We start from the raw sequence: 26,305 nt of genomic DNA, 5'->3' as shown, positions 1-26,305 counted from the left end.
GCAAAATCACCATATTTATAGCTGTAATTTCATGTAAAATAAAAATGTCAAAATTAATTGAATGGTGTAAAAATTTAGAACAGTTCTTATTCTGTTTATATTTATGTTATTAACTTTCTTATTTGAGTTATATCATATAGGCAAAAGTATATTTTATCTGTATGTACATATTACATAATAAGATGAAACTAAGTAAAAACATTGTAACTTGCTTTGCAAATTAGAATACTACAAAGAAAGTTGGATCTTTCTGTGAGCATTTACTGGTTACACCTCCCATCCTTCTTCCAAGAGGCAGCCACTATTTTGAATTTTAGGTTATTCATTCCCTTGGTTTGCTTTACAGATTTACACACACATACACACACACACACACATTTAACTAATATATTATTTGGTTTTTCTTTGTTTTAAACTATATAATACATAATACATTATAAAGTAAATATATTCATACATGTAAAATTAATATTCAATTGCATACATACTCAAGTCTTTACCTGTTGAGCAATTTTGGTTAGTATCTTTTTGTTATCTCTGTTATAAACAAAGTTGTTATTAACATTCTTGTACACATCCACCATCACATGTATGTAAGAGCCTATGCATAATATATGTATAAGTGAAATGCTCATTTATGGGGCATGTACATGTTTAACTTTAGTGGTTAATAATAAATACTTATGAAGTGGTTATTAACCAGATATTTGTAAGAATTTTGATTTTTTTTGTGTGTGTGTACACATTTAGTTTTATTGTAACAAAGCAACTTGTACACTTTTAACATTTAAAATTGAGCATCATCTTTCCTTTCCAGTGAAACAAAAAGAAAATTTAAAAATAAACAGGAACAAAATTACAATAGAGAATGTCAATTCCAAATAAGATCCTACAAGTTCTGCTGATTCTCCCATTGAGTGGCAGGGCTCAAGTTATCATTAGGAGAGTTTTATTTTAAAAGTGTCATCTTAAACTGCAAGGATGTCCGTTAAACATCACAATTAAACATGCCAAAGGAGAAGCCATGCTGTCAAAATGCCCACTTAACCCACCCAAACATCTCAAACCCACACTTTGCTGACCTTCTATAACCCCGTTTTTTTTAGTTTTTTTTTTCTTTTTTTTTTTAAACAAGAGAAAGTAGACAGGTACATGTTGGTAAATGCTAACTGTCCATGTTCACATAGAGACACAGTGTAATCTCTGAGCCCAATATACAGAGAAAGGAGGAAAAAAGCTAGAATTCTATGTACTACTACACAGGGGCCTAGCACCCTCCAGCTTCCAGCAGAGCTAAGGGAGCAGAAGGTTTTTCTTTTTTCCCACAGAGCACGGTGGTATTGATTCCATAAAGTTTTTGTTTTTGTTGAGACAGGAAGGGACAAAAATGAATTTGGAACAAAAAGGGGTAGAGATTCTTTTCCCACTGTATTTTGCTCAAGGTATTTCCCCCCAAAATAAGCTGAGAACCATGGTATAAAGGGAGAGAAAAAGGAGACTTCAAAAAACAGGGCGAATGAGCACAAGAGGAGAAAAAAAGAAAAAGGAAAAAAAAATGACGGCAACTTGCTCCCAGGGACTGAAGAAAATTTAAAAAGGAAGGTTGGAATCCATCAGTGTTCCATTAATCATCTTCTCCTTCATCCTCCTCTCCTTCCTCCCCCTCATCATCGTCTTCATCTTCTTCACCTTCATCCTCATCTCCTTCTTCATCAATATCTTCCAATTCTTCTTCTTCATCATCATCATCATCATCTTCTTCTCCTTCCCCTTCTTCGTCATCCATATTGGGAACCAAGTAGTACTGTAATGGATTTGGCCAAATATCATCTTTGATGACCTCTCCTAACTCATCTGTGCCTGCATCAGAATGGTCAGTAAACCAGGTGAAGAAGCTCTCTGGTTCCTCATGCTGTCTCTTCCTGCTGGCTTTATTCTGTGTTTGACTTGGACGTTTCGTCAAATCCTTTCCAGATTTCCATTTGATTTCAATGGACTTTGAAGATGGATCACCACTCTCATTCAGATGAAATTCTTTGGAGAGAACTTTATTTTCGAAGTAAGGGTTTTCATCAAAATAAAAATCCATTCTGTAACCTGATTTAATATCTTCAAATTCTGTCATTTCAACTCTTGTCAAATAATGCAGCGCCTCTTCATCCTCCTCCCAAAGCAGTGTAGACGTAGACACTTGTGGATGGTTGACAAATGTTACCCAAAAATTGGGGATTTTGGTGATCAATTCCAACCTCTTCTGAAAAAATGGTTGGTGGAGTTTGTTATATTTCTGTTCTACTTTCAAAATCTCCTCACTGGCTTGTTCATTAAGTCTGTCTATTTCATTTTGTACTTCATCAATATGTTCAATTGCTTCTTGCTGTTCTTTTTCTCCCTTATGCAAGTGCTGAGATGTTGACGTCTGCCCTGGCTTGGGGGCAGGAGGCAGTCTCGGTTTCTTCGTTTGAGGCGGGAGCAAAGACTGGCCTTTGGGGGCCATGCTGCGAGGAAACTCCAAGAAACCAGGAGAGAGGCATGTCTGGAAACTCTGATTGAGAATTTTGATTGTTTTAAACAGCCACCACACTTGATAATGTCACACTTTATAGAGTTTTATTGGTTATATTTGCTTAGTTTTGGTTTTGTTTGCATTTTAAAAAGAGGGACCACATATTGTTTTTAAAATGTAAAACTTCCTCAACTTCACTGTTAATCATAAACATGAGAAAAAAAACACAACAAGATATTATTTTACTCTTACAAAATTAAAGAAAAAAAATAAAGAAAATGCAATGAGACGGACTTAAAACATCTGCCAACAGTTGCATACATAGTATAAAAGCCCAATAATTAAAATGGTACAACACTCTGTCATAAATATATTTATTGGGTTAATGTAATCCAACTAAAATGTAGAAATGGAGCTTAATATGAATGGATATTTAGTACATGATAAAAGTGTTGTATGTAATCTACAAGTGAAGGTAAACTTTGTAATAAGTTATATTTGAAGTATTAGCTAGTCATCAGAGAAAAGAAAACAGTAATAAAATAATCTCATGTTCCATGTCAGGATTTATGAGTCGATCAAAGTTCTAAGGATAAAAAGGAGACAAGAAAGATAAATAAAAAGCACTCAAATTGGAAAAGAAAAAATAAAACTATCAATATTTGCAGATGACATGATAAGTACGTAGAGAAAACCCTAAAGACTAACAACAACAACAACAACAAACTATTTGAAATAATAAATTAACTTGGAAAAATTGCAAGATACAAAATTAAAATGCAAAATTCTGTTACATATCTCTATACTAACTATGGACTATTAGAAAGGGAAGTTAAGAAAATAATTCCATTTACAATTTCATCAAAAAGAACAAAATACCTAGGAATAGATTTAACCAAGTAGGTAAAGAACTTATACTCTGAAAATTACAAAACAGTGATGAAAGAAATTGAAGATGACACAAATAATTGGGAAGATATATTGTGCACACGGATTGGAAGAATTAATATTGTTTAAAAGTCCATATTCCTCAAAGAAATCAACAGATTTGATGCAATATCTATCAAAATATTAATTCCATTTTTCACAGAGCTAGAACAGATCATCCTAAAATTTGTATAGAACCACAAAAGCCTCCAAGTAGCCAAAGCTATCTTGAGAAAGAAGACTAAAGCTGTAGGTATCACACTCCCTGACTTCAATCTATACTATAAAGCTCTACTAATCAAAATAGTATGGTGGTGGCACGAAAACGCAGACACATAGATCAATGGAACAGGATAGAAAACCTAGAAAAAAAATCCAAGTTATGTGGTCAATTAATCTAAGACAAAAAAGGCAAAAATATGCAATGGGAAAATGAGAGTCTGTTCAATAAATGGTACTGGGAAATCCTGAACAATTACATGTGAAAGAATGATAACTGAATGGCTTTCTTACACCATATACAAAAAAAAACTCAAAATGGATTAAAGCCTTGAATCTAAGATGGGAGACCATAAAACTCCTAGAAGAAAACAAGGAGTAAGGTCTTTGACATTAGGTTAAGCAATGTTTTGGGGATCTCTTTCCTCCCACAAGGGAAACAAAAACAAAAATAAAACAAATGGAACATCAAATTTAAAAGCTTCTGCATAGCAAAGGAAACAATCAACAAAATGTTGTAAAGGCAACCTACAGAGTGGAAGAAGATATTTACAGATCATATGTAAGATAAGAGGTTAATATCAAAAATATATAAAGGACTCACACAACTCAATATCAAAAAACATAAACCAATAAAAGGGGGGTCTGAATAGACATTTCTTCAAAGAAGACATGCAAATAGTCAACAGACTCTTGAAAAGATGTTAAACATCACTAATCATCAGGGAAATGGAAATCAAAACCACAATGAGACACTGGCTCACATCTGTCAGATGGTTGTTATCAAAAAGATAAGAAATAACTAGTGTTGGTGAGGATGTGGAGAAAAGGGAATCCTTGTTCACTGTTGGTGGAATGCAAAATGATACAGTCACTGTGGAAGCAATATGAAGGTTCCTCAAAAATTAAAAATAGAAATACCACATGATCCTGCAATTCTACTTCTGGGTATTTATCTGGAGAAAACAAGAACACTAAATAGATATATGCAACCCTATGTTTATTTCAATATTATTTACAATGACCAAGACATGGAAGTAACCTAAGTGTCTGTGGATAGATGAATGGATAAAGATGAGAAGGTGTGTGTGCGTGTGTGTATACACATACACACACACACACACACATATATATATATATATATATATATATATATATATATATATTTACTCAGCCATAAAAATGAATGAAACTTTACCATTTGTGACATCATGGATGTACCTAGAGGGTATTGTTCTAAGTAAAATAAGTCAGACAGAAAAAGACAAATACCATATGATTTCACTTATGTGTAGGTTCTAAATACAACACACACACACACACAGACACACACACACACAGACATGTAGTTTCAGAGAACAACTCCTAGTTGTCATAAGGGAAGGTGGAGGGAGTTGGACAATGAAAAGGATTAAAAGATGCAAACATCCAGTTATAAAATAAATAATTCATGGGAATATAATGTACAGCTTAGGGATTATAGTAAAAAAAAAAGTTTTAACTCCTTTGGTGACAGGTAGGTAGCTAGACTTATGATATTGATCTTGGTGACTTTGATCATAGTGATTTGGTAATGTATATAAATGTTGAAGCATGACGTTTCACACTTGAAACTTATATAATATCATATATCAACTACTCTTCAATACAGATAAATAAATGTAAAAAGTAAAGAACAACCAGAAAGAAACCTGAATTATTGCTTTATATCTTTGGAGTTGGGCAGTCCTTGCTAATTGTGTCACAAAATACAGAGTCCATAAATGAAAGGATGGATAAATCAAATTACATAAAAATTGAAAATCATGCATAAAAAACCCCTTAATCAAAGGAAAGTAAACAATGGGAAATGTGTGTGTTTCTATGGGCATGTGCCATTTAGACCATAGGGCAAATCTCCCTGTTGGTAAAATTGTTAAAGGAGTTGTGAGTAAACTCTCCTTTTCTTCTCACTGGGTGTGTTAAAGGTCTTGTTTTTTTTTTCTGTTCTGCCCTTTTACTACATGTAAAAGGATTGATTTTATACATCTATTATTTTACACTGTGTTTTGCTTAATGAATATTTTTATTTTTCCTCTTTCCACTTTATCTACTACTGGAATTGTGATTAAGAATATATTAGAGCCATGCTTCCAAAATTTCAATTCTTCTTTGATATTCCCAAACATTTTTGATGGCAATATATTTGATTTAATTACTGGTTATATAACTTTTTCGAATCTATCTAGTAGCTTATCAATTCTCTTCCATCTCAATCTAATTCTGTTTCACTCATATGTTTTTCTTATTTTATATTTTCAGTTTAATTTCTAGAAGTTCTGTTTATTTTTCAAAGACTTCTGTTCATTTTCATAGCTTCTGTTGTCTTTTTTATAACTTTAAGATTTTCTTTGTTTTTTTAACCTTTATGAATTATAGCATTGATGATACTGACTATAAACATATTCAAAATTATATATAATACATATATAAGTTACATTACATATATTTTATATGCATACCCTAAGATGTGTGCCAAATCTTGCTTATTGTGTTTTATTTGGCAAGTTTTATTCTGTGTTCCTATTCCTTAGAATGTGTGGCCTTGATGAAACTAGAGAATGAAGACTTGTTCTCCCACCAGAAGCAATAATAAAACATGACAAAATATATGAAATGACCATTCCAGACAACAGACAACAGATAACACAATACCGTAAAGTCTGAGAGAAAGTAAATAAACTATCTGAGCCCTATGCTCACCTGAGTTTTCTGCCTAGAGACATTTTGGACCAATGCACCTGAGGAGGAATGCGTTCAAAGATAAGTAACCTTGATGAGTTGAAGAGACAGATGCCAGAGTTGAGGTAATGCTGACAAAGAGCATTTATGAGTACATGGGAAAACATGTGGGAAGTGAGAACAACAGGTCTGAGGTGCAGCTGTCTTCTAGAAATGCATGTTAACATAAAAACACAGGTAGTAAGTAAAAGAATGGAAAAATGAAATACCATGCAGTCAATAATCCTAAGAAGACTGGAATGGTTGTGTTAATATATGACGAAGACTTCACAACACATATGCTTACCAGCGATAAAGAGAAAAACTTTTAATGATAAAGGAGTCAATTTTTCAAGAAGATATATAAATTGTAAGTGTGTATTTACAGAAAGACAGTTATTCAGAAAACATGAATGTGGAATTGAAAGGAGAAATACACAAATTTACATTTATATTTGAAGATTTCAAATCACTCTCAATAATTGATTTAAAAATAGGTAGAAAACCAGTAAATTATAGAAGACATGAACATTCTCATTCGAATTGGTCTAAAGGACATTTTATAGAGCAAACTAACAATGACAGAATTCACATTCTTTCAAAGTACAAATGAAACAGTCCACAAAATGGACTGTATGTTGTACCATAAAAAATTCAGTAAGTTTAAATGATTAAAATAAATAGAGTATATTCTCTGATGAAAATTAACTCCATAAATCAGTAATAAAAATAGATTAAGAAAGCCCTAAATATTTGAAAGTTAAATCCCTCATTTCTAAACAAACTACGGGCCAAAAATAAGGGGAGTTAGACATATTTTTAACAAATGATAGTCAAATCACAGCATACCAAAATGTATATGAGGCAGCTAAAGTAACGCTGAGAGGGAGAGTGATAATTTAAATGCTCATACTAGACAAAATAAAGATCTCACATCAAAAACTTTGATTCTACCTTAATCCAGTAAAAAAAATTAAATGCAAAATAATTAAGAAGAAAGAAATGAGAGTAAAATTATGTATCAGTAGAATAAAAAATAGAAAAAGTAAGGAGATAAATCAGTGGAATCTGAATTGACATTTTCTAAAAGATTAAGAATGTAAAACTTCAGCTAGATTGATACAGGAAAAAAAATCACCAATTACTAGTTTCAAAAATAAGAGGAAGGGGATCCCTGGATGGCTCAGTCAGTTAAGAATCTGACTTTTGATTTCAGTTCAGGTCATGATTGCAGGGTCGTGGCATTGAGTCTTGTATCAGGTTCCATGCTGGACATGGAGCCTGCTTGATATTCTCTGTCTTTTCCCCTGCTCCTGTCTCCCCACCCCTGCTTGCATGCTCTTATTCTTTTTCTCTCAAATAAATAAATAGGAGGAATACTAAACAAAAATTTTAAAAAAGTATAAATAACTCTAGTCCAATAATTCCAACAATTTACTTGAGATGGCAAATTTCTTGAAAGTACATATCTAAAGTTAAGACTTACACAGTAAAACTTCTACAAGAAAATATATGAGAGAATCTTTGTAACATTAAGTTAGGCCAGGATTTTTTGGATGAAACAATAAAAAATAAAAAAGGTAGTAAAATTGACTCCACCTAAATTAATATGTCTGATATTGGAAAGATACTGTTAAGGATATGAAGAGTTGTTTGTTGGTTCTGAAATGAAAGGCACTTATTGAAGAAAATACTTATGTGTACCTTCTAAAGGATTTGTATTCATAATATAAAGAATGATTAAAACTCAATACTAAACAAGACAATACTCAGTAAAGTATTTAAAGGGTATTAACAAATGCCCCATACTCTGCCCCAGGAAATGCATACCTGGATATACACCTAATATAAATGCAGTCACACATATGTACTGCTAAAGATACCCAAAAGAGTATTTATGATGGCATCATTCATGTTAGCCCCAAACTGAAAACAATTTAAATATTCATCAACAGTAGAAAATATATCATGGTATATACATACCATTAAAAACTACATATTAGGGGTGCCTGGGTGGCTCAGTGGGTTAAGCCTCTGCCTTTGGCTCAGGTCATGATCTTAGGGTCGTGGGATTGAGCCCCGCATCGGGCTCTCTGCTCAGCAGGGGGCCTGCTTCCTACTCTCTCTCTGCCTGCCTCTCTGCCTACTTGTGATCTCTCTCTCTCTCTCTCTGTCAAATAAATAAATAAAATCTTTAAAAAAAAAACAAAACCTACATAGTAGTTTAAACTACTGCTGCACTCTACAATGTGGGCACATTTCAAATCCCATGACTGAGTGCAAATATCTAGGCAAAAAGTATGTATTCGTTAAAGTTTTGTTCTTTTAGAGGTCAAGGGAAAACCATCTATGGCAATGATGATTAACTGGTGATAGATATTTTGGGAACATCTGAGGCACTGGTAATTCTTTGTTATAATTGTTATTGCTGTTTTTCTAATATTCTCATTTCTCTCTTTCTTTCTTTTTTAGTAGATTTTCTTAGATTAGTTTTAGGTTTATAGCCAAACCTATAATACCACTCGTGTACCAGAAGGTAAGAGGTTTCTTGAGGCTCCTGGGTGGCTCAATCTCTCAGTGTTAAAATTCTTCTTCTAAGGACTCACATCAGAGTGGATTAGGACTTGCCTTGAAGGTCTTAACTTAATCACCCCATTAGAGAGCCTATCACAAAATATATTCACATTCAAAGGAATGGAGGGGTTAGGGCTTCAATATACAAATTTGGGGGATGATGCAATTCAGCCCCTAACCATGATTGGTTAGGGGCTGAATTAGTTGTGGCCTTGGGCTCAGTTGTGATCTCAGGATTTGGAATTGAGTCTCACATTGGGCTCATTGCTCATCTGGGAGTCTGTTTCTCCATCAAGCTCTCCCCTCTTCTTGTGCTCTCTTTTCCTTTCTCTCAAATAAATACAATCTTAAAAAAAAAAAAAGGTGCAGACAGGTCTCATATACCCCTTATTTCCACACATGCAGAACCTCTTCTATTCTTACCATCTACCGCCAAATGGTATATTTGGTACAACTGATGAACCTACACTGACACATCATTATCACCCAAAGTCCATGGTTGCTGGTAAACTTTTATTCCTTGACCTTATATATTAGGTTACAGAGAATATAGGAGATTTTGGGGTGTCAGAAATGTAAACTTTAAAGCAGTGAGAGAAGCTTAATTGGACAGAGGAAGCAGGTATCTGTGATCTCTTGAAGAGATGGCGTCTGCTGAATCTACACCTAAGGGACACTTAGAAGCCAGGATAACCACATTTAGAAGCCGGGATAACCTTCAACATTTCTCAAAATTGAGGTAAGAGTGCCAGTACTTTGTAGCCTTGCAGTGACAAGTCATTGAATGGAGAATGTCCATAGGAAGAGATACAATCCTGGGAGAGATGCCTCTTCAGTCAAGGATACTTACTGAAGAATAAATACTTCAGACAAAATATCAACTTGGGAGAATGAGAGCCTCCCTCTCTCTCTCTCTCTCTCTGCCTGCCTCTATGCCTACTTGTGATCTCTGTCAAATAAATAAATAAAATCTTTAAAAAAAAAAAAAAGTCTGCCATCTGAAAGCCAAAAAGAGAGACCTCACAAAAAAATCAAACCTGCTGACCATTTGATCTTGGATATCGAGACTTCAGAACTATGAGAAAGTAAATTTCTGTTGTTTAAGCCACCCAGTCTGTAGTACTTTGTTATGGCAGCTCTAGCTGACTGATTCAATCATGAAAAGGAGAGCTTGGCAGAATGCCACAGAATTTTCAAGAACCAACTCCTTGCCCCGCTTTTATCCACTGATTTTGTGTAGAAAGTTAACCTCAATTGTGAAGAGCTTCTCTAGGATTCTAGCCTGTCTTTTCTTTTCCTGGAGAAACTTTAGTAAAGTTATTGAGGTGAATCCCAGGTCAATGGTTGCAGCTTATCTAGAGACCACGGTTGGTATCACTGCCTTCTCTACAGCTATTTTAATGTTTCTCAGTCTTGCCTAGCATCTCGGTGGCTTATTTAGTGAGGGATCCGAGCCTTCGGTCACCGTGCCCTCTCAGACCTGTTGCACTTCGTTCATTTATCATCTGCATGATGCAGGCAGAGCAGGAGGTACTGTGCTAAGTTATGTGCTTGCCAAACATATTCTTTCCCTTCCTTATTGTAACTCTATTTCTTCTGGAAAACTGGGGTCAATTCAGTCTGCCAGTACTTCTTTGATGGTGTTCTTTGGGCACAAGGAGCCAAAGGAGACACAGTAACAGTCACAATTCAAACTTAATGGGGCATTAGCAATGTCCTCCAGTGGAAGTGTTCCCTTTCTGGAAACCAAGATTTCTAAACCCAAGCTTTTAAGAACCAACCATTTTAGCAACTCATTAGTAATATTTCTTGTGATCCTGGTCATGGTATTAAAGCTTTTATCATGGGACAGATCTTCTATACTAATAAATTTTCCCTTATCCAAATTTATCTCCCAAATCTTTGTACACATATATTGCACCGTCAGACCGAATTCCATACACTCATGTGCCTCTTGTTGATTTATGTGGCTAGGTTCTGCAGCAACTTCTGTGACTTCCTTTTCTCCTATTTAACAATCTCAGCATTTCTCCAGCTACTTTATGTTAACTGTAGGTATCAATCTAGTGTACAAGATGGGAGAAGATGGTAGAGCCTGAGGTTTCTCATGCAGAGCCTGCATGATTTCTTTTAACAGAGCCTCTGCATTATACTCAAGCAAGGGGGATCATTGGTCTTTAATGAGGAGTGGGCCAATTTTTCAGGCCCAGAGAGCTCAGGGGAATCTGACACTTGAAATTTTCAAGTGTATTGACTCAGATGCTCTTATCCTGAGTCCAGAGTCACTACTTCCCAATTAAGGCATTGATCTTAGCATAGCAGACAGGCTGGGATTGAACATCATCCTTCTCTGGAGCTCTGCTACCACTATAATTAAGTCCTGGACCTGATGATCACCTTTTTCTGCCCTCTTGTTGCAGCAAATGAGTCTTTTTATATTCTGCCAAAGAGGCCCTCTGACTTTCACACTTCACCTTAAATTGGTGATTAGTCACCATAAGTCTTTCATTGTTTTTCTTCAATGCATGCTTAGTTCTATCCAATTACATAGTCCTTATAATTATTATTTTGCCCCTGATGTCTCAAATGCCTAGTATATACTCCATTGCATTCATTTTGATTAGTATTCTAGTCTTGTTCATCACCAGCGTGCGTTTTAACAACTGCATTCCTACAGTATGCTACAAGCTATCAGTATTCTATTCACCACCTGTAATTAGAGTCCTTGTTGCCAGGGGGTCAGAGAATGATCCATTTCTGAAATCCCATTTTAAATTCTGCTTTCTAGGATCAATTCTATTACCAGCTCTCTTAGGTCATGTTCTTTTGGAAATAGACTCTGTGGCAGAAATTTGCATTCATGGATTCTTGGCAAAAATATCTCTAAAGGACTAAAAGAAGACAGGTTGGACAGAAAAAGAAGTTGAACTGCAAACATATGCAAGGAGCTTCAGCTGACCCAGTGGTGAGTTTTATAGCTTAGAGAGCCTTTGAGATTTGTCCTATTCAAGACAAGGTGTTGGGTCTTTGTACCACACCCATCAACCTATTATTGGATGAGTTCTGTTCCAGGGATACCATGTAACCTTGAAGAAGGCAGCAACTTTTGGCCACCCGTGGTTTCCTCACTTAGTTGTGAGGAGCCGACACTCTTAACAACTGAATGAATGTCTTACTCTCAAAAAGAGAATTTCAGGGGTGCCAGGGTGGCTCAGTGTGTTAGGCCTCTGCCTTCAGCTCAGGTCATGATCTCAGGGTCCTGGAATCGAGTCCTGCATCGGGCTCTCTGTTCAGCAGGGAGCCTGCTTCCCCCCGCATCCTGCCTACTCGTGATATTTCTCTCTCTGTCAAATAGATAGATAAAATTAAAAAATAAAAAAGATGAGAATTTCAGTGGCATATCTAGCATCCTTTACATCGAGGAAGCAATTGTATGGCTGTGATAACTTCATCATTATTCACTGTCTTTACACTTAGTGCTTTGTGAAGATTTATGGATGTACATCTTTTAAATAAGAGATATTAAAAATTGGAAAGTAAAGTGTTTGGCAATGGTTGTGGAAACTGGAGAGTTAAAGCAAAATTAGGCCAAGAGATAGCAAAGCCACAGGGGTGAGGTGCAATTGGGAAATTTGCTGTGTCATCTTTTTGTGCACTTCTATTTCACTTGCCTCTTTGCAATATTTTGTTTGGTTGGGTCAGGTAAATGAGTGAATAACTGAATAAAGCTCTCTTTCAATCTATTATTTTGGGAGTTTTAAAATTTGTTCTTCATTTACCAAAAAGTAGAGCTATCTGATTATATACTGCCCTCTATTGATCTTACGTATGTAGAACTACTAACATAACATATGCAAGAGCTCCAATTGCCCCAGTGGGGAGCTTTCAGATTCAGAGAGCTTCTGAGATTTGTCTTACTTAAAGCAAGGGTGTTGGGCCTGCGTATTTACCTGTCTGTGTATATATGTCATGCATTTATTCATTTAAATATGTGTATTTACACCAATCACTGGACATTAGAGAGATGAAAGCAAGAAGCATCCCCCTCAAAAATCTGCCTTGTGCATATTAATAGACTGTCATAATTCATGTGGAGGCATCCTGTGGTCTTTAAAGGATGAAATTTGAGGATTTCAAAAGTGAACTGTAAAAGCTAAGTTCCTCTGCGTGGAAAAACAACAAAAGTTGTTGGTTATAAATTGTTACACGAAGAGGAAAAAGTCCTGGGAGATAAAGAGGACTCAGAAAAAGTATTAGAGCATGGGTTTATTGTGTTCCATAAACACTTTTCTGTGGTTAAAAATGGACAATTCACTTTAATAAGCATAATAATTATTTTTTAAAACATTTATGATGGTTTGCTAATGGGCAAAGTTACGATTTTCATTCATTAAACAAGTCTTTGGCAAAATAGACTACCTACAAAAAGTTACATTTTAAAGAAATAGTGGAATCATGTAAAGTGAATAATGAAGACGAGATTGGTAACAAGTGTAACTCCAAACAGGTACTAAGAATTCTACAATGGCAGATGTTAGGACACAAAGTGTCTCTGATAAATGTAAGATTATTTGAGAGACTTCAAAAATATTTGAGGAGGTGCTAAATTTCACACATTACATGTGGTGTAATGAATTTTTTTTTTCTCTTTTTTTTCTTTATTTTTCATGAGGTCTAATTTGTAACATTTTTCTTTCATAGATTATGCTTTTTATTTTTATTTTTAAATTGTATTTATTTATTTACTTGAAAGAGAGAGTGAGCAAGGGAGAGAATGGGGGGAGGGACAGGGGGAAAAGGAGAAGCCGACTGCCCCCTGAGCAAGAAGCCCAAAGTGGGGCTGGACCCCTGGACTCCAGGGCTGTGACCTGAGCCAAAGGGCAGACACTTAACCAACCAAACCACCCAGGTGCCCTAGATTTTACTTGTAGAGTTATATTGAAAAAATGTTTGCCTAACAAAAGCACACACAGATTTTCTGTAGAACTTATCTTCTGTTGTTTTACATTTTACATTTAGGTTTTTGATCCATCTTGAGTAAATTTTTACACATGATGTGATATATGAATCATAGTTAATTTTGGCAATTGAGTATCCATTTTATTTTTCAGCATCATTTGCTATTAAAGCACTCTTTCACCATTAAATTTTCTTTGAATTGCTTTTGGAAAGTGAGGGAACATATATGTGTACATTTATTTCAGGATTCTCTATTTTGTTCTAGTTATCTATGTAAGTCTTTAAACCAATACCACACTGTATCAATTATAGCAGATTTTAGTAAGTTTTGAAATCTGTTAGTGTAAGTCTTCCACATTTAGCTGCAAAGAATGAAGAGAATTATATTTTTTAACTGGGAATCCACGTACTCTGGAAATATCAACAAGAGAGAGAATGGATATAAATCAGACAGCTTATCAGTCATCATTATTATCTGTCCCTTTTTCCAACTAACTGTCCATACTCACCCTTTTCTCCACATATGAAAAGTATACACAAATAACCAAGACAGAAATATCAGTGTCCCATTTAATTACATTCAGTTCCATGTTCAGAATATATCTTCTCATTGTCTGGTGACCAGTGAACTCAAAGAAAAATATATTCACTCTTAAGCCGACTAAATATAATAATGGAGTAGAAACATAGCATTTATATTATAAGTTCCATTTTTGAACAGGTAAGAATAGAATACATACAGTTGTCACTGTTAGATATCAACATTAAAAACCTGCTGTGCAGAAAATGTAGAGATTATCAGTCCTGAGAATAGGATGCATTCCTTAGATAGATAGAAAGGGGTTTCCTCTTAGTGCCTCAAGGTCTCCCATCATGTCAGGAAATTTCCTTATACAGTATTTTTTTATGACCATATCTGTAGTACATCATGCAGTATGCTCTTGATGTCTACACACTTTCATCAGTCTCTTTCTGTCCATTCAGGTTTAGTGAACCAGGGCTGGCTTTCAGGGTAAAGTAAACATAACCTAGATCAAACGTGTGATTTCTTTGGTCATAGATTTTTTTTGAAAATCTTATTGGGTTTTTGTTCGATATGCTTCCATTCCTTTTCAGGTACTAATGGCAACATCTAAAGGGCTTTTCTTGACATGGATCTTAATACTGAAGATTTTACTTTTCTGTTTACTGGCCTTTGTGCATGGACCATTTACCTCATCCTCCATTTAATGAGAGTTATCTTATGGTGTCTACCCAGCTGGTATGTGGTAAAGGAACACTTACAGACTGAGGAGGAGAGGGATCCAGCAGTCTTTGTCACAGATGATATTACAGTTGAGATGAGAAAAGATGCTGATTTGGAAAATGTTGATAGCAAGGAAAATTGAAAGGAGATGAAAGATCATATGCACATTTTAGAAGTAAGACAGATAAAATAGACTATTGGATTATATACTGAAAAAGGGAAAAGGAGAAGTTAGAGAAGATGTCTACGGTTTGGGCCAGAACAATTGACTGTGATACTGTTTACAGAAAGAAGAATATTTGAGATGAGTAAATATGTACTGGGAAAAACAATGTTATTTTGCAAAATTTTACTTGGAACTTGGGTTTGCCCATTGTACTTTTAATAAATGTATTTATCAATACTTTATTTCATTACTATTCAACTGCCAAAAGCATATTTAATTCTAATATACTATGCAATTTTTGTAGTAGTTTTTTTCTTTAGATTATGGAGTTTGTTTCAATGTGCTTTCATCAAGGATTTTAGATTTGAAATTAAGCTTGTAATTTTCATGTGTCAGCACTTACTCCTTACCTGTGCTGTCATATGGAGTTATAAAAGGCTACTTACACTGTTACAATCGGCCAGTTAAAATATCATTTATATGCACAGAAGAACTTGGGTTTTTCAATTCCAAAAATGTGTGCATAAACTACAATGATGATGAGAAAAGTCATCAGTGAATATGTACAAATTATACTCAGTGTTTTTAGCAGAAATCAGAGGATCTTATTCAAGCACAACCAATTAAGAATCTATCATGACAGTGTTATTAAAGGATCAAATACAATGTGACAAAAATAAAGTCTGAGTTTGTCCCTGGGGAGGTGATCATCTAATCTTTTGCTCTCTTTTAGCTTTCATTCCTTCCCATGTTCCAGAAAAACACAGGAAAACTTTCAAAATGTTTCCCTAAAAGTAAAGAATAAATTAATCACAAAATGATTGGACAGCAAGAAAATACTGTTTATAAAAGGTTAGTAACTTGAGGGTACTTGGGTGGCTCAATGGGTTAAGCCTCTGCCTTCAGCTCAGGTCATGATCTCAGGGTCTTGGGATCGAGCGGCATCGGGCTCTCTGCTCAGCAGGGAGCCTGCTTCCTCCCCTCTCTCTGCCTACTTGGGATCTCTCTCTCTGTCAAATAAATAAATAAAATCTAAAAAAAAAAGGTTAATAACTTGAATATTTTATATTATTCTGTTAATATTCTTATAGCATACAACAATTAGAAAGAACATAAATAACCACCCAAATTGTGCACAAAATACTGGACAGAAATAATATAAGCTGATCATATTTTAATTGTTGAAGTACTCCATTGTATATACATGTATATATACCACATTTTCTTTATCCATTTAGCTTTAGATGGACACTTGGGCTTCTTTGTATAATGCTAAGTGAAATAAGTCAATCAGAGGAAGACAAATACCGTAAGATTTCACTCAGTTGTGGAATTTAGGAAGAACAAAGCAAAGGAAAAAAAAAAGGAGGGAGAAAAACCAAGAAACAGACTCTTAACTATAAGGAAATCCACTGATGGTTATCAGTGGGGAAGTGGGGGGGATATGAAATGGGTGAGGGAGATTGAAGAGTAAACTTATGATGAGGAGCACGAGTAATGTATAGAATTGTTGAATCGCTATATTGTACACTTGAAGCTAATATAACACTGTATGTTAACTACACTGGAATTAAAATCTAAAACTAGGTTTAAAAAAGAAAATAAGATGATCTACGTAAAAAATAAATCAACTATGGTAAAAATTATTAGAGTTGGCAGAAGTAGGTGGTGGGAATAAAACATGATGATATCAGATTAGACTGTGAACTTAGAATTTTAAACCAGAGTGCTATTATGGGTGTACACAGTGATGATAAAGATGATTAATGAAAGAATAAATTTTTATCCTTATATTCCCCACTTTAAAAAAATGACCCTGATCTTACATTTCTAACTCTAAAATGTTGACACTAAACCCTAGCCTGGGTCTAAAATTAAATAATGTATTTTTATTATATAACCAATATTTTCAGTATATTAACATGGTGTTTAAATATATGAAAAATACACTTCTAACTCCACCCTTGAAATAAATTGAACTTTCATTTGTGTGCCTTTTTTTCTTATTCCATAAGCCTACATAATTTTCTATATTTTATACATATATTTTTATTTTACTCGTTTTTAAACTTAATTTTGCATCATAATATCTTTAGAGGAGAAGAATTCCCACAGGTCTTTCAGAAATATGGAACAGTTTGCCATAGTCTAAATTTGAGGAGTCCCTCAGGATTTAAAGAAAAATGAATATTTCATGTTGTATATTTTTCCTTGAAAGGCTGTCCATTCTACAATCGACTATTCCACAATAATTTGGGTTTAGACTAAGGTTAGATCACTAAAGGTGATATTCATAAATTTGAGCTCAATGCTGTTCACTTTTAAAAGCAAATTTTCAGGATATTAGTTAAAACATGAGAGACTTTGCAAGAATTTTGTAACCTAAAATCGGTAAAGAAAATGATTACAAGACAGAATGAGTCCATGAAATCTACGTTGGAAAGGACTATTTCAGTGGAGGAAAGTATTTAGTAGTTTATAGAATTTTGAAGCTCCAGGAATCTTAGAGGTTATAGAGCTCTTGGCCAAGGTATAGAAAGTAGCAAATACAAGCTTGTGAGTAGAGAGATTCAGCCTCCGGAAGGATTAGATCCATAGGAATCAGAAGAGACTCAGAACTACCAAATTTCAGAGAAAGAAACATGGAAGAAACTAAGTCTCCTATGACACAGCAACAGAAAAGAGATTTTGTTTACACTGGTTCTGTAAACACTAGAAATCATTCACTACCTGAATCCATATCTAATTACCTAACTAATAAGAAAGAAGCCACTTAACACTAAATCCATTAATAATTTTTTGACCATTAAAATGTCTGTGGTATCTTCCTTTGATTTTATCTCTATGAAAATATTATCTTTGCTCTAACTTCTCTCTTGATTTCTTCTCCCCCATCTTTGCAAAGATTTAGGAGTCATTTCTACCTTTTCTCCCAAGATCTGACCCACTTTCCAGTATTTTGCTGGACATCTTCATCTTTATGTTCCTATAGTTACTCAAACTGGGGCCTTCTAACATATTTTCATTATATCTCTAACAATCTCAGGTCAATTTTTCACTAGACTTTCCTTTCTGAAAAGGGCGTTACATCAACAGCCACTTCTTCAAAGAAGAAATTAAAATAGTTAATAATCATAAAAACAGTGCCTGAGCATATTATTAATCATCGGTGTACTGCAAATAAAACTATGGCATTATTCACATGTCAGAATGGCTTAATTAAGCAGAATGACAATAGTAAATATCAGCAAGTTGTTGGAGCAAGGAGAACTTTCATTTGATGCTGGTATACGTTGAGATGAGTTTGGAAAACAGTTTGATAATATCAGGTAACTTTGCACCATGCACAATTTTTAACCCAGAAATTACATTTCCATGTTGATATCCAGCAAAACTCATACAAATATGTAACAAAAGGCATTAGGAGAATGTTTATGGCAACATCCATAATAGTTCCAAAGGACCAACAGTGATGGGATAGATAAATATATTGTGGTGTATTCCTACAAAAGAATACCACCCATCAATGGAAGCAAATTAATGAGAGGAGCTATACACCATAACATAGTAGAGTCTCATAAACATATATTAAGTAAAGGAAGTCAAGCACAAAAGATTGTGTCCTGCATGCTTCCATTTGTATGTGAAGTTGTATGTGTCAAATATTTAAAATTCAGTAGGAACTCAATAAATGTTAACTATACGGTTTAATAAGTGGTGAGCGATTCGCCCCTTGGCCTATCATACTCTTTCTCTGGGTTTTGTCTACTCTCACTCATCCTTCAAAGCTCAAGTCAAAGCTTATAGACAGAATCTTTTTTCCATCTTTACTCTCATACACTTATGATTCCCTGTATCATAGAATTTACCATCAGGGCTATACTGACACATTGTGACACTTTTTTGGGTTAATTTACTTTTGCACTTTTTAAAAATTTCCTCTTCCCTTCTTTTCTGTCTCATCCCACTTTCTAGCATATACTCTATGACATGGACTCATGTAAGAATATAATTGGTTTTTGAAAGAATAAAAAGGTTAGTTAGTCATAAGATTTAATTTCCTCCATAAGTAGAACTATATTCTATTAAGTCTCTGTTTTCATTAATAGGAGAATATAGCACAATTTATTTTAAATATTTTTTTTCTTTCCTCCAACTTTTCAATGTCTCTCAAAATTCTCTTCAGTTAAGATTTTTTTCTGATCTCTTGAACAAAATACTATCTCTCTCTGAATGTTAAAATGCTTTTCAGCAATCCTTTTTGCATTTGTATAATAATTTATATGATTTTTTATTCTCCATTTTGGACAGCAAAGCTTGAGAACTTATTAATTATCCCTTTTTGCCTTTCATTGCCTACTTCAGTATGTTTGGATGGCAGAAATTTAGTAGAATTGAACTGAATTCTATTGAGTTAAATTAAATAAGTGTACTCTGTAATGAAGTATTGTTGTATAACAAAAATTAAAGTGCAAGGTAAGAAGACTTTGAGATTTTAGAAGCAATATGAGCAATAAGATACAGTGACTTGAATTTAAAGATGTATTCATTACAAAGTAAGTGGAAGATGTTCTGCTTAGCATTAAAGGAAGTACTTCTCATATTGTCTATGATGAAGAACTAGGCTTTTTAATTTCCAATTCATTGCACAGCAATATTCTCTTAAAACACAATAAAACTGATTACTAGGAAAACAAAATTTAAGAATTAATTCATATGAAATGTAAGTTTTTCTTATTAGATACAACAGACAAAATTTAATTTCAATAAATATAATTAAAACATGTCAAGAAGCAAATACAAGAAAATTATACAACTATACTATTCTCTGAGAGCTTGTGTACTAGTGATGAATATACCGAATGTTACATTGTAACTTTTGTTGTTTCACAAACGTAACTATTTAGTTATGAGTGATACAGCAATTGGTCAAATTAAATTTCTATATAAGACAATTTGAATAAATATTGCTTTAGTAATATCAAGTTTTTCATGTATCAAATGAGATTGGGTTTTTTGTGTTTTGTGTTTTTTTGGGTTAATTTGTCTAATCTAAGTTAGACTGATGACAATGTTACATACAGTGCAAATACACATAAACAGTTTTTGCAGTTTATTTTATTTTAAAGGATTTATTTATTTATGTTAGTGAAAAAGTGTGTGTGCACATGCATGAGGAGGGTGGGAGGAGAGGGAGAGGGAATCCTCAAGACAACTCCCTACCTAAGTCAGAGTCCAACCAGTTGATGTCAGGGTCCCAAGACCATGACCTGAGCTGAAATCAAGAGTAGGCCACTCATGGGGCGCCTGGGTGGCTCAGTGGGTTAAGCCGCTGCCTTCGGCTCAGGTCATGATCTCAGGGTCTTGGGATCAAGCCCTGCATCGGGTTCTCTGCTCAGCAAGGAGCCTGCTTCCTCCTCTCTCTCTCTGCCTGCCTCTCTGCCTGCTTGTGAACTCTGTCTGTCAAATAAATAAATAAAATCTTAAAAAAAAAAAAAAAGAGTAGGCCACTCAACCTACAAAGCCACCAGGTGCCCCCGCAGCTTGTGTTATAAAAGATTACAGAACCAGTCTCAGAAATATGTTGTTAGAACTGGAAGAGAATTTAGTTCCTTCATCAACTTCCTTAGTTTTCATCTTTCTCCAAAATGAAGCAGGTAAAGCAATTTCAAAATTCATCCTTAACCCGTCCTTCTTAGTTCAATAATTTAATTTAGAATATTACAGGTAATTTTAAGTTAACTTTTATGAAAGAGATGGATCTTCTGTCCATGAATTTCCTATACATGGATCTTTCCTGTTTTTTTTTGAAAAATCATATTATTATAAAATGAATCCAAGACAGAAAAATTCACAAAGCAAATGTAGAGTTTAAAGAATTATTATAACAAATAATTAAAAGTTCATAAAACAGATCATTACCAATTATCTTAGAAACACTTCCAGTTTCTCTGTTCCATAATGAATTCTTCCTTCTTCCTGTAAACAGCTACTATCCTTTGTAAAGAGGAGAGGTTAAGAGAGGAGAAGGACCAAGATAAGAACCACAATAGCTTTTATAAAATACCTTGGAATTAGCATATGGTCATGTGGACATGTTCTACTGGTAACACAAACCAACTCTGGCATACTGCGGTAGGCTGTAGAAAGCAGAAGGTGGGGATCACTGGGGCAACTCAGAGGCTGTCCATCATATTGGGTCAGGTGGCTATCATTGACTGTGTCTGGGAAAGCCGGACAATCCCATCACTCGTTTGAAATGCATCTAGAAGCTGGGGATTCAGAAAATTCCCCCCTAGGAAAGGGAGAAATATTCCCACAGGAATAAAAAGTGTCAGGCTGTCCCCCTGCCACCCACACAGACACACAGCCTCTAATATCAGACAAAAGAATTTTAAGTCCTATTTATCCTGTCACCTTCTCATTTCTTTTCTGCTTCACCTTCATCTGGCTTCCAGATGAGCTGGTCAAAAACTCTCAGACTCAAACATAAAATTTGTGTATTGAAAATATGAACTCAGCATCTTTCCATACCTTCTTGAACTGACATTGTTATCTGGTTTTGAGTGGATAATAGATAAGAAATTTAGTTTCATATCAATTGCTGAAATAAGAGAAAACAAACATTGTTATGAGTTATACTTTCACTTCCATGCCTCAAACACAATTTCCTATGAAAACATAGGCAAGAAATAAAAGTTACAATGTAATTGTCCATTAGCTTTCATAGACTAACTCTACCCTTTCAGTGATACTTTTAAAAGAATAAAAAGCTTTGTTTTGATACCTACCATGTAAAAAGACTAGAAAAATGATTAGTTAACTGGAAGCATGAGGCTATTTCATATTATTTTAAGTAGTCTGGTTTTAGAATTTTTCAAATATACCAAAGAAGCTAGGTAGTTGCATTTCAAAATCTCCTGACTTTATTTCTATAGTTAAAGTTTTGTGGGGCCATAAAATTAGGAGTACTTCTGTATATAAATGCCACATGAAATTCTAAATAAAGCCACTGAGAGGAGCTCTAAACAAGATGATACAATTTATAGGTTGCTCTCCATATCCCTTTAGTTTGGTGAAGAAGTTAACAAAAATTCACATTAAAACCCTACTTTTGAGTTTCGTCTCTTGGAGAGCTAAAGAATATGGCCCGTCTTACATTTATAAGAATGGTCATTATTATTTTGCTGTTTTGTCACAGGTTTCTTATAGCTTTGAGCCTTCTAAAGCAGGATTACTTTTAGTTGACATGTATTTCTTGTTTCCTTTCATCTGGAACATTTCTCAGTCTTTTCCGACCTTGATATTCTTAAAGAGTCCAGGCCAGTTATTTGGTTGAATGTCCCACAATTTGGGTTTGTTTAGTATTAACTCTTAATTAAATTTAGAATATCCATCTTTTTCAAGATTTCTACAGAAGTGGTGTATCTTTTTCAGTGTATCATACTAATTTGGCCCAATTTTGTTGATGTTAATTTTGAACATTGGGTAAAGTGGTATACTTTGAAATTAAGTCACTTGTAGGGGGACTATATTCTTCATACCTATACTCACTAATTTATGAGCCTTTAAACAATGATACTTTTAACTAATGCTATTAAGAATTAAAAACAACTTTTAAATCCTTTAGGTATTTTTTGATATGAACAATTTCAGTAGATCGCTGAAGACAGAATACAAAATTGAATCCTTGTCCTGTCAATAAGTTGTTTTTGTCCTCAGACAAAATTACATCTTAGCTTTTGGATGCTGTACTGTTACAAAAATGAAATTTTATTTTTATCTTAAATCTTGCCTTTAAAGGGATAAGAGATTTGAATTGTAACTTATTTACTTACATATCAGGAAGATCAGATTTTTACTTTTTATTTCTAACGATGGCAATTCAGACAGACTTTTTTCCAATTTGACCATTGAAGAAATATTAAAAGAATAATGCATTGATATGGGAAATTAAGTTTTTGTTTTATAAGCCAATTTTTCAAGAGGCAAAGGATGTGTATTTTTAATAACTATGCCTCTCATGAATTGCTGTTCATTCTTATAGATAAATCTCTATTCTACTTTTTCTTTTGGGTGGAATTAAGACTGAGACCTCTCCCTCAAAGAATATCTGTATGCAATCACCATTATAACTCAACACATTCTATGGGTTCAGTATTGTTTAAACATTCCCGAGCCTAATGACAAATCAAGGGCTTTGCAAGTTTAAGTTTGTGAATCTCAACTAACATAGTCACATGAACAACCTATTCTGTTGGAAGATTAACAATCTTCATTGAAAATTCAAATTTAACCTGACAATTCTAATTAAATGACATTCTGTTTTCTTAAAACTTTTATTTCAGATGTTATGTAGAACCTTCCTATGCTCATTAATTCCTACCCACTCCTGGGGACTCATTTTGGAACAAAAATAGGAAAAAATCAGAAAAAAATCTAGAATGCATTTTTAATAGCTTAAAAAATGTAAAATATAAAACGGAATGACTTATTGGCATAGGAACTTAAAATTTAGATATTAACCTTTTGTGTAAAAGGGAAGAAATTGGGAAACTAAAGATTAAAACTTAGAACCCTAAATGCTACTATTTCAATATAATCCAAAGAACTGGACACTAGAAACTTCCAGATATGGCCCAGAAGAAAAATAAACAAAACATTCATTACTGTTCCTGAAACAACAGTTATCTCATTGAGTGGGTACTGCCTCAAATAATTCATTTTCTTCTTTCAGGTATCTAAAATGTTTGCTTTGAGAAACCCATGCTACATGAGGCAACAAAATACAAAGGCATCTATGAAAAAAAGGAGTTAGCTTTTAAACCTCTGCATTCTAGAAAATAAAAAAAAAAACATGTTGGAAACCTTTTGGAATAAATGTTGACTAGGAAGTCAATATTTTGTTCTATGTAACTGGTAGTCTTCCTAGTGGGGTGGGACTTTACATTCATTTATCTAACAAGTATCTGAGTGTCTCTTATGCTCTATGTAGTTTTCCAGATATTGGCATACAATGGGGAACAAAATAGAATGATGTGGTATATATTAATGGAAAGTGTAGATTACTTACAAAATGGCTCTAGTTTTTCCCCCAATTCTTCATCCAGTTCTTCAAAAGTAGGGTGATTTTGTAGCTCCTCATTTCAAGAAGTAAAATCTACTTCCCCACTTTTTAAATCTTGGCTGCCCTTGCAAATTATTTTGACAAATAGAATATGGTGGAAATGACTTGTGAGTATCAAACCCAGGGCTCAAGGGTGTTTGCATGCTTGCTTGCTTCCATTCTTTCCCTGGGAACACTGCCACCTCCAAGAGAACCCTAAAGGCAGTTAACAGTCAGCCAAATCTCAGACAGAAAGACAAATGAGTAAAGATTAGCAAAGCTACCAACCCAAAGATAAATGCATGACAGGAGAAACTGCCCAGCCAACTTGCAGAAATGTGTATTTTGAAGTGATTTTCTTATGTGGCAGTAGCTAGCTGAACCCTTGACCACAGGACACCAAATAACTGTGTGTTCAGAACTGATAGTTATGAGCTGGGTTCTATCACATGGAGCAAGTCATAAATTTGAACTTACTAAGAACAGGCCATCATATGTTTGAAATGGAACATCCTGGGTTGAGGTTAGACAGGACTAGACTCTACAAGGAAGTTGCATGATCAGGCAGAGCAAATCCACATAACACCATATTTGTTTCTGTGCCCTTTTCCTAGTTTGCAAATATGGTCATGTGAGAGCTACATCTTATCAAGCAGAAGAGGAAAACACCCAAGTTTGCTTTACAGATGTGTTAGCTGGTATCTGAATACAAGCTACTAATGGATGGGTATAAAGATGTGAGTGATGCCTTCTAAGTGTACAATGGCTTGAAGTGAGAATGTATACAGAAGCCTGGCTGAATTAGAAGCATGTTTATGAAGGCATGGCAATAGATGTGAAGTGTGAAGATTATGAATCACCCACCAGAAGGTATCTGCCATGGAGGAAGTCCTGAAAAACTGATTAGACAAAGTGGCTTGGCCAGTGGAAGTTGTCAGACATCATCACTGGCCATGCCAGAATGGTCAGGTTGGGTATCTCTATGTCATGGCTTTTGCACCAGAGATGGTGACTGAGCCAAAATCGTATATGAGCCTAAAAGCATGGACTCACTCTTACCAAAGTCAGTCTAGCTACTGAGGCCTCTGGATTTTTCTATTTCTCATCAAGAGTAACCAACACTGTACTGTTATTTTTTGTTGCTGTATCACTTTGGCATTATTGATCAAAATACAAATATGCATATTCTCTGAAGTAGCAATTTCACTTCTAGGAGCATATACCAGGAAATACTTATGTATTTAGGCAAGATTTTATGGATTATAAAATTTAACGTATCACATACGTAAATCCAATTGTCTCTAAGTAGTTTTATTGTACTTACAGGGGTTTGTTTCGTTTTGCTTTTTGGCTTTAAGATTTTCTTTCTCCCTTATTTCTTCCCTCTTACCCTCTATTCCCACCTCTGTTTTTCTTTTGTATTGATAAAAGAAAAACAGACAACAAACTTCTAAAAGTGTGTAAAGTTTACTAGGTTGCTGTAGGCAAGCATAAATACAATAGAATTTTAGACACTCTGCCTTTATCTTTTTATATGCTGCTCAAAATATATACTAAGAGAGGTGAATACTTGGAGGACTCTATTTCCAAAGGTTGTGATGCCTCTTTCTAGGGATGGAGGGCAGTGGAACAGTGTATGTTCATGATACTAGAGGCACTGGTGACATTTAGGATTGTGCAAAGTGAAAAAAAGGATGGATTGATAGTCAGTGCCTTGGAAAGCAGTTGGCAAATTCCAGAGAAAGTCAATGTGATTGTGGTTTCAGGATTATTTAAAACTGGATCCAATGTTTATCCTCAATAACAAAGGGAACTGCAACTCTGAAAACATTTACTTAAGAA

The 26,305-nt window shown here is 34.5% G+C and overlaps 1 protein-coding gene across 1 annotated transcript; it reads right to left on the bottom strand.

Moving 5' to 3' along the window:
* Nucleotides 1-1,197: 1,197 nt before the first annotated feature.
* LOC111144019 (protein SET-like) lies at nucleotides 1,198-2,512 on the bottom strand. Its single transcript, XM_022498087.1, has one exon. It carries the CDS (start codon nucleotides 2,495-2,497, stop codon nucleotides 1,625-1,627), a length of 873 nt encoding a protein of 290 aa, XP_022353795.1. The 5' UTR covers nucleotides 2,498-2,512; the 3' UTR covers nucleotides 1,198-1,624.
* Nucleotides 2,513-26,305: the final 23,793 nt, after the last annotated feature.

The sequence above is a fragment of the Enhydra lutris genome, unplaced genomic scaffold, assembly GCF_002288905.1.
Source record: "Enhydra lutris kenyoni isolate GAN:26980312 unplaced genomic scaffold, ASM228890v2 scaffoldscaffold1, whole genome shotgun sequence".
In the NCBI taxonomy this organism is placed as follows: Eukaryota; Metazoa; Chordata; class Mammalia; order Carnivora; family Mustelidae; genus Enhydra; species Enhydra lutris.
This window is presented reverse-complemented; position numbering and strand designations above follow the sequence as displayed.

Bases quoted from the DNA above. Each gene is read 5' to 3' on its own strand.
- LOC111144019 (XM_022498087.1), bottom strand. From the start codon at position 2,497: ATGGCCCCCAAAGGCCAGTCTTTGCTCCCGCCTCAAACGAAGAAACCG.